The sequence below is a fragment of the Carcharhinus amblyrhynchos genome, chromosome 7 (genome assembly GCF_965287045.1).
Source record: "Carcharhinus amblyrhynchos chromosome 7, sCarAmb.v2.hapA, whole genome shotgun sequence".
NCBI classification, from domain to species: Eukaryota; Metazoa; Chordata; class Chondrichthyes; order Carcharhiniformes; family Carcharhinidae; genus Carcharhinus; species Carcharhinus amblyrhynchos.
In genome coordinates, this window is record NC_137330.1 from 51,510,218 (window position 1) to 51,524,572 (window position 14,355).

Genomic DNA, 14,355 nt, shown 5'->3' on the forward strand with positions numbered 1-14,355 from the left:
AGCCCAGAGAATGCCACCCTGGAGGCCCTGCGCTTCAGCCTGGCCCCCAACTCCCTGAACTGCCTACGTATTTCCCCCCTGCTCTTCCTTCCTACGTCCTTCTCTCCTACGTGTATAATTACATTAGCCTGGGTACCTTGGAGCCTTCAAAATCCGCTCTACCCTCTCTGACACATCCTGTACCCCTGCTCCAGGGAGGCAGACTACCATCCTGGAGTCCCGCTTTTGCCCACAGAACCGCCTATCAATTCCTTTAACCCTCCCGTCCCCCACCACTATCTCACATCCAGCCCCCTTCCTTCCCTCTGAGGCATTCCGGTCTTCCTCTCTTGCCCTTTCCACCCCAGTTATCACCTTACTCCTGATATCTTGGGAGACTACCTCTGGGGTAGTCTTTGGACCACGATTCCTCTTCTTTTTCCCCCTTCCTAACCATAACCCACCCATCCCCCCCCACCCCCAGGCTCTGGGATCTCCACGTGACCGTGGTTCCTATTCATTATTGCCTCATTCTCCCTGACTAAAAATAAATCTTCCAGTCTCAGCTCTAATTGCCTAACCCGGGCCCTCAAACACTGCAACTCCAGACATTTGGTGCAGATGTGGACTTTCGGGAGACGCGGTGTCTCCAGGAATTCCCACATATTGCACCTAACGCAGCTGACGCATCTCCCCAAGGACCCTGCCATTTATTTGACCACCCTTCGAACTATGGACACCAATGGAAAACAGGAAAAATTGGTCCAGTAACTCACCGTGCCTACGCCTGCTCTCGCCTAAGCCCTGTGAGCCAAAGCTGTTTCAGCACTCACTCTGCACCCACCTCACTCCGCTGCCCGCTGTCTACTGCGGCCTTCTTTTTGTACTCCCGTGCTCCCTTCCCAACTGTCCCTGCGCCTAGCTCCCGCTACGGAAAGCGAAAACAAACAAAAACCCCACGAAACAGCAATAGAGAGAAGGAAAAAACTAAATCGCAAGTTCAAAACTCACCAGCCACCAGTACACTGCTCCAGAGAACAATGAGCACGATGCACATGAATGCACATAAATCCCAGATCCTCCTCTCCCTGTATATATTCTGTGAAATTGTGCCTTTTAGTCTATATTGCCTCTCCCAATTCCTTCTTTAAACATGCATCATGTCACACTTCTCCAGATTAAATTCTCATCTGCCACCTGTCAGCCTATTCAGCCAGTCAAGCTGTATCCCATTGCAGTCACTTCACACTAACTTCACTCTCAGCCACACTTCCAAATTTGGTGTAGTTAACAAATTTTGAGATTTGGAGATTTTATTCTGCATTCCAACGTCCAAGTTATTTATAATATTAATGAAAACAGTGGGCCAGTGCTGAACCATTATCTACTGTCCCCCAGTTTGAAAAATAGCCATTTATCACAATTCAGTGTTTCCTGCCCTAAAGTTTATCACTTCATCCAAGACACTGACCTTCCTGATCCATTAGCCTCAAGTTTGTTAATGAGCCTTTTTTTTGTCTTTTGGTACTTTATTCTGAATGAAAAAAAGCCAGTTAAGTCCAATCAGAGTACCCACATGAAGGACAAACCAGATCCAAGCTGAAAAGACACAATGTACATCCCACCTTGGGCTTGATCAAACAAGAACCAAGCCAACAGGATAAGGCTTTGTACCCCTTCCTGGGCTCAATCTGAGCTTCATCTTAGCCAAAAGGCCGAGATGATTTTAAAAAATTGCATCAGGTGAAGCCTCAGTCTAACCTCATCAGTTACCCTGAGTGCTTACACTTGATCTTTGCCAAAAGGCTGAGAAGTGATAAGCAGCCTTTTATGTGTACTTTATCAAAGCCTTTGTTAAAATCCATACAGACAACATACATTGCATTCCCTTTTGTTAACATTCTCTGTTACTATATCAAAAAATGTAATTAGATCAGTCAAGCATGTTGTGCTGGCTCTTCTTATTTAATACAATCTCTCTAAATGCCAACTGTTTTTTTTCCTTAATGACTATTTCTAAAAGTTTCTCGTTGATGTTAAACATTGCCCTGATATCTGCTACAGTTTAGATTCATTTTCAGCTTCTCCCATGCTGTTTATTCCATTGTGGTTGAGATGAAAGTTGCATGCTTTTACAACTTTTACAAATTCCATGACTTACATTGCAACACCGCAACTATTGCGAGCCAGAACTGGGACAAAGGACCAAAAGAGAAGCAATGAAAGTAATGATGTTCCTGTTGTGGATACATACCCTCCAATGAACCCCCCACTTTTAAAGATCAATATGAACAGTTGAAAAGAGACAGAAAAAGAGAGATGTCATTGGCAGTTAAGGGGAGAGAACCAAATCCCTTTCCAGCAATGCCCACGTCCCATGAAAGAATGAAAAACAGAACAGTCAAAGTTAAAGGTTCTTGGTTAGAAATAAGCCAATTAACCAAGAAGGGAATAGGCCCATATAAAGTTGCAAAGAAAATAAGGCAATTCAGAAAGTGGACAAACAAGGCTTGTGCTTGCATCTCCTCTTTGCTGATCATCCAAGGCCCTAAATATACCTTGCAGATGAAGCAGCGATTCTGTTTTATTTGAATCGAGTCTACTGTTTTCACTGTCCACAATGTGGTCTCTTCTGCATTGGGGAAACCAAACACAGATCTATCCTGTCCGCAAGCATGACCCCGAGCTTTCGGTGAGCTGTCATTTTAATTCTCCACCTTTTTTTCATGCTGACTTTAATTTTCCTGGGCCTACTGCACTGTTCCAGCGAGGCATGATATAAGTGCCAGGAACAGCATCTCATCTTTCAGTTACAGTCTTCTGGACGCAACAATCTCAAACTGCAAACTTGGTCCCCCATTTCATTTTCTTTCCTTGCTTCGATTTTCAGTCAGCATTACACCTGCTCGAGGCACATCTTTTGTTTCTTTCTCTGGCCCCATCTCCATTCCTTTTGGCCCTGCAGGGTTAGCTTTTTTGTGTCATTCAATTCCTCCTGAGTGCCAACCAATCACAGGTCATCCTTTTGTTCTTTTTGAATCCATCCGCTACTCAAATATCTCAAACTTTTCCTCATTCTGCTGCAAGGTCATCGTCCTGGAATGCTAACTCAGTTTCTCTCTCTGTATAGATGTTTCCGAACCTGTTGAGTTTTTTTCCTTCACAAGAGGATACCTGTCACCCAGTGAAGCAAACTCCCTGAAAATGAGCCAGAGCTAGGAACATGGCTGCAGACTCCGGCTACAGTGATCGAAAACCTGGGCACCTCTGCGGCAAAGACCAGCTCTATGTGCCAGGATATGATGGAAGATACCCACCCTCATACTTTCAAACAAAAATTACTGTTTAAAGTTTGAATCCTTTTGTACATTTACTGTCCTCAAGTTTCTCAATCGACCTTGGTATTCTGCAGATAAATAATGGAGTCTGAGCTCAGTGAAAGACTATCCTGTAAAATTACTGACCAATTGCTTTCTAAAGTACTGGAGGCATCCTTCACCATTACTAATATGTTCAGTGTTTTCATTTGAGAGCTGTGTAATTTACGTGTTGTGATGGGGTTTATGGCAATAAAAATATATGAAAATGGTGAGGCACCAAAGGCCACTGACTTGATAAGAGAGCTGGTGCATAACAGAGTCATATTTATGTATGAAGCAGATGGTACAACTCGCAAATAATTGGTTTCAGATTCCGTATGTTCCTCTATGCTCCAACTAATAAGATTAACGCGAAAACACGTCATTAAAAAAAGTATGTTGCAACTGCCATAGCAAGCTCTAAGTAAGAGAGGCATTTTTGATATATATTAATTACTTACTGTCTAATCATTTTTCCATCCTTAAAATTAGGCAGCAGTTTTGTGACGCACAATCAGAATTCAATTCTAAGCCACTGAGACCCTTGTGGATAAGGGCATGTTTCAACAATAACATGTTCACTGGGGAGAAACCTGCTTTCCAGTACAAGCTTCCTGTTCAAGTCTTATCCCAAAGCAGTAAACGCACGTGACTTTTAACAGTAGATAAAAATTGTTTTACACTCTGTGGAAGGAAACATTGTTCTATCTGTAAGGTATATTAGCCATAGCCGACAGTTCAAAGGGGGTCAGATGTAACACCTCTGGTAGGAATTTTGAAAGTGTACGCACAGAAATTGAAATTCCCACCTGAAGTCGATGAATATTGACTGATCTTTAAATTGTCTGCTTCCAGCCGCGCTAATTACAGCCATGGGCAGGAGCAGAAGATCCTGGCCTGTGGCACAGATTTTCATGGAGTTACGGAGACTCAGTATCTTATCAAAATTGCATCAGGATCCTGGATCTCATCCCCATTTCTGACACATCCTATTTTCACAGGTATGGAAAAGGAGATGGGATGGAATTCACAAACATGGAAAATCCAAACTCAGTGGGGCCATTTGAACTCAGCACTGAGTCCAAATACCTCCCATTTTTGCTGAAGCAAAGTCTATTTCCCATAGTACGTGACTTATGACTTTTTGAAAAGTTTATTTATTATTGTCACAAGTTGGCTTATATTAACACTGCAATTAAGTTACTGTGAAAATCTCCTAGTCGCCACACTTTGATACCTGTTTGGGTACACTGAGCAAGAATATTAACAATTTGGCTAATGTTCCTAACCAGTACATCTTTCAGACTGTGGGAGGAAACCAGAGCACCCGGAAGAAACCCTCACAGACATGTGGAGAACGTGCAGACTCTGCACAGACAGTGACCCAAGCCAGGAATCGAACTCGGGTCTCTGGCACTGTGAGGCAGCAGTGCTAACCACTGTGTGCCTGATTTTTTACAGCAGAATTGAATGTTTGTAAAAAGCAGATAAAATCTGTTGAACTGTTAAGGTATCTAAATACCCTGCCCTTTACATTCTAAAAAAAATCTGCTATGTTTTAGAGTTGAAGAAAATCAGTGCATGCAGTTTAGATAGCTTTTTGTTGACATAACCCAAAATGCTAGCATTATCATACTTTTACTGCTTGGCTGCTTCAATAAGCTATCATCACCACAGTGAGAAGTTCCAACTTCACTGTTTGATTGACATCTCCAAAAGATTATAATGGGTTAGCTGTTCTTGATTTTGATCTAGGAATTCAAAAGTTTGATTTTATGTAGGATTAAGTACTTAAGGGAATTTAAATGTGTAGAATAGGCCATTAATGAATGGCAGGGTTTTTGTATATAGTGAAGTTCAAAGTAATTACTTAGAACTTTATTCTTTAAAATCTCAGTATGGCTGCATCTATGAAGGAATACTGGGTGAATTGGCATGGAATATATAAAGGCTAAGAATGGTGTACGGACTTGGGTTATCATAAATTGGCACTAACATAGCATATGTGCTTAAACGGTCCAAGGAGATGAGCGTGGGTATAAATTGATATGAGGATACGAAGGGCCAAGAGGATGGATAGGGCACAGAGTGGCATGTTGGGGGATGAGAAACTGAGGGAGCCTAATATCAAACAAAATAACTGGGATGAAGGCCCAGAGGACTGAGGCGGGTCTTTGGCACTTCATAGCTGCAGTGCCTGTCTCCAAGCTGTTTCCAGAGGCAGCGAGCTGGTTCCAGCTCACAGATCCCTCCCTGGGGATCCTCTCATTTGGGGCATTTTTTCCCAGAACAATTGGAGTGAGCTTGAAGATATTTTAATTCTGCCCACCTGCCTTCCAGATGAATTCCACTCCTGAACATCACATTCATTTTGGAATCATGTACTAAATACTTAACTGACCTCAGGTACAAATGCATACCTTCATTCATTCTTAATGAGAAAAATATTTTCCCAAACAGGCTCCACTTCAAGAACTAACAGCCTCCTCCTACCTAAACATTGCGGTATCGGAAATATATGATACTATTTAGTAAACCAGCCATATGGCACATGATTTGGACGACAAACAACTGCCAGATCGCTGCCTGAAGTCTCATTCATTAACACCTAATTCCTCATCGCTCTCAGAAGTATTAAAATTATTTTCCTCCCTACATCTTTGAAATTAAATATTTAGAGGTTGGATGTCTTTAGGCTATATATCAGGGAAAAAAAACTATGGATTTTTTATTTATGAAAAGGAAATTGTAAAATCGTAGTTAATTTCTCAAGGATAGGTACAGCATGATTAGTATACATCATCAGATTCAATAGAAACCAACATGGGAAATCATAATATAAGAGGAAATATGCTGCCAATTTGACACTGGCTGATACTGGATTGTTCAGTGAAGGAAAGTCATCCAACTCTGTTGCTTTCAATTTGATTTGATTTATTATTGTATCATGTATTGGTATACAGTGAAAGGTATTGTTTTGTGTGCACTATACAGACAAAGCACACCATTCATGGAATTATGAATCATTTGATATAAAATTACTTCCAGTGGTAGTACATTATCAATCATAAACCACCAAATACAAACCATCAACTTGCTGAAACAAATGAAACACAATTTAGATTTTACTTTGTCCAAACAAATTCAGCAAACATTTTGAATCTATATGTCAGTCTAATTTAGAAATGTGCTGTTATGTTAAGTCAACAGAGCTCACTTAACTATGTGTGACATTAGTGTACCTTTAAGAAATGTGTTTTTTTTTAAATCATTTTCTCTGCAGCTATAAGCAGTTTTTGTTTCATTGCTATCGGGCTGGCTGCTCGAAGTGCTTTAATTGCTCCTTCAGTGTTTTAAATGGGGATTGTTTATTTTTATTTAGGGATTTCTTATGACCCTGCATTGTGAGGAGGAAAGTCATGTGTTGTTGACAGTTTTTTTTCCCTTCCTAGTGAATTTAAGGCTTCATTTTCTGTTTAGCTGGCAGCAGCGTTAGTTTAGAAGGGACATCAAGCTGAAAAGAAGTGTTTCTTTCTCTTCCTGGTTTTGGAAATTCTGCTGGTTAGGTGTGTTCCTGAAGTAGAGAATCTGCTATTGGTGACACAACCAGAGTCTCTCCCTGGTGTTCTGTAAGCTATTTTGACAGAAGCTTGCCTGTGTGTGCCTCAAGAGAACTGAAGCATTCATCCAAAGGACTCAGTCCCAGTATCACGTCACCATTAATTTTTGCTGTGTTTTTTGCCAATCTTTGTCAATGGGAGGCTTTTGTTTGACTGGAGCATTTTAGATATATTTGTTAAGGGTTATATATTATCCTGGTTGGTTTGTTTTTGTTTACAATTGATAAAAGCTATTGCTAATTTTCTTTCCATACATGTTAACTATATTCTTAAATCAACTTTGTTTGATAAAAGCTTCCTGGTGGGTCATTTGAATGATACCTGAAGTGAAATATAATCATGATTATCCTAGCCAAATTTGAAGTGCAGAACTTATGATCCAGACTGTTAAAAAAATTGAAATACCCTGGGATTTAAAACACTAACAAAGATTATTAGAACCTTGGAACTTCACACACAAACAAAGACTATTAAAACAGAGTAGATTAACTTAGGATAAGAATCACAGACTGCCTTGCAGACATATTTTACAGAGGTATTGTCTGCATAGAAACACATATTACCACAGTTAGAGGATTTAAACATGTATTTTTGAAAGTTGTACTACTGAATTGATGTACTTCTTCGCTAATGGCACAGGATTCTAAGGCATCATGGGAAATTGGCCAGTAAAGTGAACCACATCCCTTATAACAATACACTCATGAATGTCCTTTCACTGAGCAAAGACAAGCTAATGATTCCAGACAACTAATGAATAGGCTGCATATTCTACCAGATAAGAGTTTAGGCCAGGTGGCCATGGGAAAGTCAGGCAGAAACTGCTAGAACTTACTGTTCCTATGCTGTCAGAGAATATCTGTGACTGGTCAAAGTATACGACATTTGCTAATAATGATTAACCTGTACTAATAATGATTGGCTCATCATGAGCCAGAGGGCAATTAAAATGTATTTTGGAAGATGTATAACTGTATTGCTAATGTGATGTAAATTCAGAGAAGTGTTGGACTACCTAGCCCTTTCTCTCCCAGTGTGCATTGGTCAACAAAGAGCATCTTTCACCAGGATACTGTGGTCACAAGTTTTTGTATTAACTAAAGTTGAGCTCAATACTTTGCCTTCTCAAAAAACCCAAACAAGGCGGGCTTCATAAAACACTTTGGAGTTTCTGACCCGAATTATAACATATGAACTAGACAATTTGTAGGTGACTATGATTACAAGAAAACAATCTCTGAGAAGAATTCATTCAATTTCATAAATACTGAATGTGAAGCTTCAGTAGATTAACATCTGAACCTAAAGATGAGCATTCACCTCGTCACTGAAGGATTACATGCATAATCCATCACTAAAAGATTACAAGATTGAATTTGGAAATGGAATACTGCTATTAAGGAAACACTGCATCCTCCACATAACATATATTAATTCATTCATGTGTGCTGTGTCAAAAGGCAGGTGCTTGGCTCATTGTCTGCTGATGCTGCATTTTAAGCTGTTTGCTTCACAGATTTTGTCAGTGGTGGTTTGCATTGCCTTCCATTCTCAGGAGCAGGGTGAGAAGGCAGTCCCAAACCTACCTTGGCTGGACTGGGAATCGAACCAGTGTAGCTGTTATTTTGAGCCATATATTAACCATCTAAGCTAACCAGCCCACTATCACATTTTATACTATTTTATTGTCACATCCAAAAAAGGCCCGACACTTGAAAGTGATCCCTATGTCAAACACTGGGGACATTTGTGATAACAAATACAGGTCAAAACGCACAGATAGGAAACATTAATTTTTATGCTCCACTAAATGTGTTATGAAATCTGATTTTAGGAAGGTTTTACTCAAAAATCCAACAATTTGAGGACTGACTCTGAAAGCACTGTTGTTCACTGGCCTACCTTAAATTTAGCTGCGAGTTGCTCTGTGGCTTCTTGCTCCTTCTTCAGATCTTCCATCATTTTCTCTTTCTCTTCTAACAATTTCTGTTTTTCTTCTGCCACCAAATTATGATCATCTTGTATTGCAACCTTCTCTTTCTCCAATGTTTCTTTTTGATCTTTTAGATAATTTTCCATGTCTTTCTCTATGTTATCTTCAGTCTCCTCACCTTCCTCTGCGATCTCTTCTCCTTCTAGAATGATTCTCCTTTGGCTTTTTCTTCTTTTCTTGCTCAGCATCCCTCTTCTTTCCAATTGGGCCTTCAATCGTGCAATCTCCTCTTGAAACTCCCTCAACAAAGCATCTTTGGGGTCCTCATTAATCCTTGGTTTGTTTTTAATATTCTTGGTCCTGTTGGCATATCTCAATGTTGTCAAGCTCTCCTCATAATTGCATGATGCTGGTCCAATAGTGGCCACCATAATTGTCTTAGCATTACCACCTAAGGAGTCTTCCAAAAGGCGGGTTAGTTTTGAGTCTCTGTAAGGAATATGAGTACTCTTGCCATCTACAAGAGCAGATATTACATTGCCCAAAGCAGAAAGAGAAAGATTGATTTTAGTAGCTTCTTTTAGACGCTCTCCTTGAACTCCAGTTTTGCTCTGACGCTCACTACCAGCCAGGTCGACCAGGTTTAACTTGCCCACTCTGATGTGATTTTCACCATCCAGTCCAAGCTCACTGCACTCCACGGTGACAACAAAAATGGCATGAGACCTTGAGCTGTATTCATTCATATTAGTCGATGCTACTGATCTGGTCTGGTTTCCGACATTCATCACATGTTCTATTTCCTTGACATTCTTAGTTACGAAGGATGATAGGTCTGTAAATTAAGAATAAAAACGTTTGACCATGGTCCGCTGTTCATTATAAAAGAGCCACTTTCCTAAATTATAAGGTTTCCCCATTTAACTGAAGGAGAGTTTACAAGACTCACACTGAGGAAACATGCCATTACAGGTCTCACTTTCTTTTCATGTTTTAAACTGTGTCATCACTAATCTTGCTACAACAAAGGAGACAGGTGATGAGGACCCTCCTTTCCAAAAAATCCTGTTTCATACTTAAGCTATCATTCCTGGATGAACAAAGGAAACCAAAATAGTTATTTGGCATATCAAAAATAAACTCCAGATTGTAAAAAATGCCCCAAACTGTAGATTGATCTATAATCAATGTTTCCGTGAACTGTTTTGATCTCCTACAGAGAAAGATAGCGATATTATTTTGAACCATCACTTTCAGCAGAAACTCTCTCCAAAACTATGTGCAATTAAATCAGGGTGTAAATACTTAGAACATGTGCAGAATTTACACCCATGAATAAAATTATAGTGTTGATAGATGTTTAGATAACATTTAAACAATTTTCATTCAAAATCTATTTAACAAAGTGGAGCTGATCTCTGTTTTTAGTTCTGGGCAAGTCAATGCCTATGTCAATTTGTCATAACATTGTAAACACCAACATGTTGTTTCTCACTTGGACCTATACTAGTCAGGAACAAATGAATACAAGTCACTCATCAGCACTAAAGCAATTTGCCAAACGAAGAACAGTTACACTAAAGCAAAATAATGCAGATGCTGGAAATCTGAAATAAAAGTGCTGGAAATGCTCAGCAAGTCAGGCAGCATCTGTGAGGGAGAAACAAGAATTCACGCGTCAGGTCAATGACCTTTCTTCAGAACTGCTGTCATTAATTGGTTACGCTTCTCTGTTTCCCTTTCACCCTACGGCATTGGCAATGATGATGGACTAGTTCACTGGAATCCCAGAAAAGAACTGTAAGCAGGAGAATATAAAAATAAGAGGAATGAATTCAAAACTTAGTCCAACTGCAGTTAATTGAACCATTGTTCAATTTAATTGACAGTTCTACCAATTACTAAAACACTTAATTGAAGATAATGAGCCGATACCATCCATAATGATGTCAGCATTTTGCTGAGGACATCAAATTCGATTGAACGGTCTGACAGGGAATGACGGTCATGAATAGCAACTTATTCAAATGGTATTTTTTAGCTGATTCACGGCTGAGCCCAGCAAACAGACTGAGAGCTAAAAGTGTATTCGAGTGTTTGATTCATCACTGAGGCGCTAGAAGATGTTAGCTATCATCTAAATATAACCACTTACAGATCCTCTGATCAACTAGATGTTTTAGTGTGTATTAGCATGTGTGTTTGACGAGTCATTTATTTCTGTAACAATGATAATTCCAACAATTTGCAAATCCTTAGGTAAAAAATTGGTGACTCAGAGATTAAGATTTGTCCTGAAGCAAAAATAAGGATGATTAATATACTGGATTGGAGTGGAATTATTGGCTGGCCTTTCAATTTCTCAACAAAATGCCAATTGTTTGATGAAACTGGCCCCTCCTCTCTCCATCCTCCTCCTCCTCCCATTATCTTGGGAAGAAAACAAATCGAATCACTGGCAGTCCCACTGCCAAGTGTTTACACGTTTTATTTATCTGCTGTGCATTTCATAGAACGCATTTGCAACCTTAACGAAACCAATTCAGATTTTACCTTTAATATAAACACCAGTTTCTGGCTTTTCTTTTAGCTCCAGTTTTTTGTTCTCATCCTTGTTGAGAAGGTCTCGGATCTCCTCCTGGTAGATCTCCAGATAGGAAGCCCTCACCAGGTACTGCTGGTCCTGGGATCGCGATATGTGGGTGAAAATGTGTTCGAATGAATTGGGAATGATGCCTCTTTTCTCCGGTTCGGCCCAGATGCCTTGCATGGTGTATGTTTTCCCAGTCCCTGTCTGACCATAGGCGAATACTGTCCCATTGAACCCCTGCAGAACCGAGTCAACCAGAGGGCGGACTGTCTCGTCGTACAGGTCGCTTTGCTTGGAGCTGCTGTCATAGACGGCATCAAATGTGAAGGTCTTGGGCACCTCGGTGGGAATGGTTTTGGGGTTTTGAATAGCCACCTGTCCCAATTTCACATCCATGTCCACAATCCGCTCACAAGCAGCCGCTTCTTCTTTCCCATTCATTGGACGGCATCTGACAACCACCTTCACCGATTCGCAGACCTTGGCTTTAGACATCTTGTTTTGTTGGTGTGGCCGCTCCCCTTGTTTGCTCGGAATGCAATGCAGATCAAACAGCCTCCCCACCTCACTGAATGTATTGTGTCTGCAATAAAGCAATGCACCCGTTCCGCATCGTTACTCAGTGCAGCATGCCGGCCAACGCATTCGGGTCTGCACCGCCAGCACACACACCCAACCCCGGCTGCAATTGCAAGTGATGCTCTTCAGGGCAGGGACGCTGGAGAGCGGATGCTTCGCGGTTGCACTGTTCGCCCATTTGCAGCTGGCAACGCCTTTGTCATTTGGCTGGTTGTGCTATTGCAGCTAGCCGGCTCCACCATCAGACTGGCTGCTGAGTGGAGAGATGCTGCTCCTTTCTACCAGAGGAGGACGCCCAGCCCTTGCTCAGGATGCTCACACAGCCAGCCCACAGCAAGCTAGCACCATGACATCATGGCTGATCCGCCCCAAACAATGATTCCAGTGTATACCGGGAAGTGTAGTTGTTGCTGCCCAGAATGGTGAAACTGCAGCAAAAAAAAACTCGAGAAAATGCTGGAGAAATTCAACGGGTCTGACAGCATCTGTGGAGAGAGGATAGAGCCAACTGCTGTCAGGCCTGCTGAGTTTCTCCAGCATTTTCTGTTTTTGTTTCAGATTCCAGCATCCGCAGTGCCTTTATCTGAGTTAAACTGCGGCAGGGTTTGAGATCCACGTCTGTTGGAAGCAGCTCTGACTGACTTCTCCTCGTCCACTGTGCTACTGGAGCAGCAGTGGCTATCAGGCACTGATGGGTGGATAAAGGCAAAATAGCGCCGGATGCTGGAATCTGAAACAAAAATAGAAAATGCTGGAAAATCTCAGCCGGTCTGACAGCATCTGTGGAGAGAGAATAGAGCCAACGTTTCAAATCAGGATGATCCTTCCTCAGCTGCATTTTTTGACCCTGGTTTGGAGGGGGTTGGAAAACAAGCGAGAGTTTAGAAATGGAAAAATAAAAATAAGAATATAAAGTAATAAAAATGGATAAGATGAAAAGACAAAACAAAATAAATGGAAATGGGATGAATGTGGAAGAGAGAGAGTTCATACTCTGAAGTTGTTTGAACTCAATGTTCAGGCAGGAAGGCCATAAAGTGATGGGTGGATGGCTGGTGTTGTAGCTTGTGCACCAGGACCTCAGAATATTCCAGAAGTTAGTTCTTTTTTAAAAAATGAGTGGCGGTGACATGTAAATGCCTAAATTTATAAAGGTATGATTACCTTTGATATGTATATTGGTTAAGTCTTAAACAGGAACAAAAATGTCCATTGTATGCCACCATAGCATGTCCTTTGAAGTGCAGTCATTGTTGTTTTGCTGCAAATTGCAGTGACCAGTTTACATGCAGCAAGATCCCACAAGCAAAGAGGATTAAATGGGTGTGTTTTCTCCCCAGATTTGTTTAATTTTTCTGTCAAAAATGTTTTGGAGAAATTGAAAACCATCCTGGATTATTAGTTGGGAGGTTACAATTCTAAGAATATAAGACATGCTGATAATTATTGCCAACTCTGAAGAGAAACTGCAAAGGATGTGGAAGTGAGAAGAAAGGACTAAGCATAAAATTGTAAGAAAAAATAGTTGTGTGCAAAAAGGAAATCATCAGAATAAAAAGGTTACATCGATAAGCACATTTTGTTACCCAGGAAGTATGTTAACATCAGAAGGAAAACACGACCAAGAAATAAGACAAAGTGTTGCAATGGCCAAAGATACATTTCAATAAATGCAAAATATAGATAATGTCCAAGAAGGTGGAAGAAGGAAGTATATCTGAACCCTACACTATCAGTCAGTTTAAATATACAAAGCATCAGTTCAGGAACATTAGCTTTTTGATATTTTGACTGTGACTCAGTGATACACCAGGTATAAACCAGCAGGAGGCTGGCATGAGAGGACAATGGCATGGGAGGAAAATACACTAGTTGGTCAGATTGTTTCAGTTCATGTCCATTCCCTGCTAAGTGGTCATGAAAACAGGCTTTAGAGAAGAAGGAAGTTTTCTAAATATGAAAGATGATTGTAGCCATTGAAGTAGTGCCCAGGACTTTGGCTAATGTATAAAGATGACTCAGGTATAAGCTGTCTTCTTCATCTGTCACGTTAACACTTGACTGAAATGATAGGGAAAGTTATTTACATAGATCATTTGGGGGTTGGGGACTAAGTGCAGTCTGTCAAAATTCGCAGATGACACTAAGATGAATGGCAGAGCAAAGTGTGCAGAGGACATTTAAAGTCTACAAAGCAATATAGATAGTTCAAGTGAGTGGGCAAAAGTCTGGCAGATGGAGTACAATGTTGAAAATGTAGGGTCACCTATTTTGGTAGGACTAACAGTAAAATGG

The 14,355-nt window shown here is 40.7% G+C and overlaps 1 protein-coding gene across 2 annotated transcripts in view; it reads right to left on the reverse strand.

Moving 5' to 3' along the window:
• The window catches only part of LOC145344934 (kinesin-like protein KIF3B), a 169,731-nt gene extending 157,409 nt beyond the window's left edge, over nt 1–12,322 (reverse strand). For both annotated transcript variants that reach the window (XM_080192290.1, XM_080192289.1), the window contains exons 1-2: nt 11,445–12,322; nt 8,861–9,726 (exon numbers count right to left, since the gene is read on the reverse strand). In XM_080192290.1, coding sequence (XP_080048416.1) covers nt 8,861–9,726; nt 11,445–11,976 — 1,398 coding nt within the window. In that variant the 5' untranslated portion in view covers nt 11,977–12,322. The remainder of the gene's footprint in view (nt 1–8,860; nt 9,727–11,444) is intronic.
• Between the last annotated feature and the right edge of the window lie 2,033 nt (nt 12,323–14,355).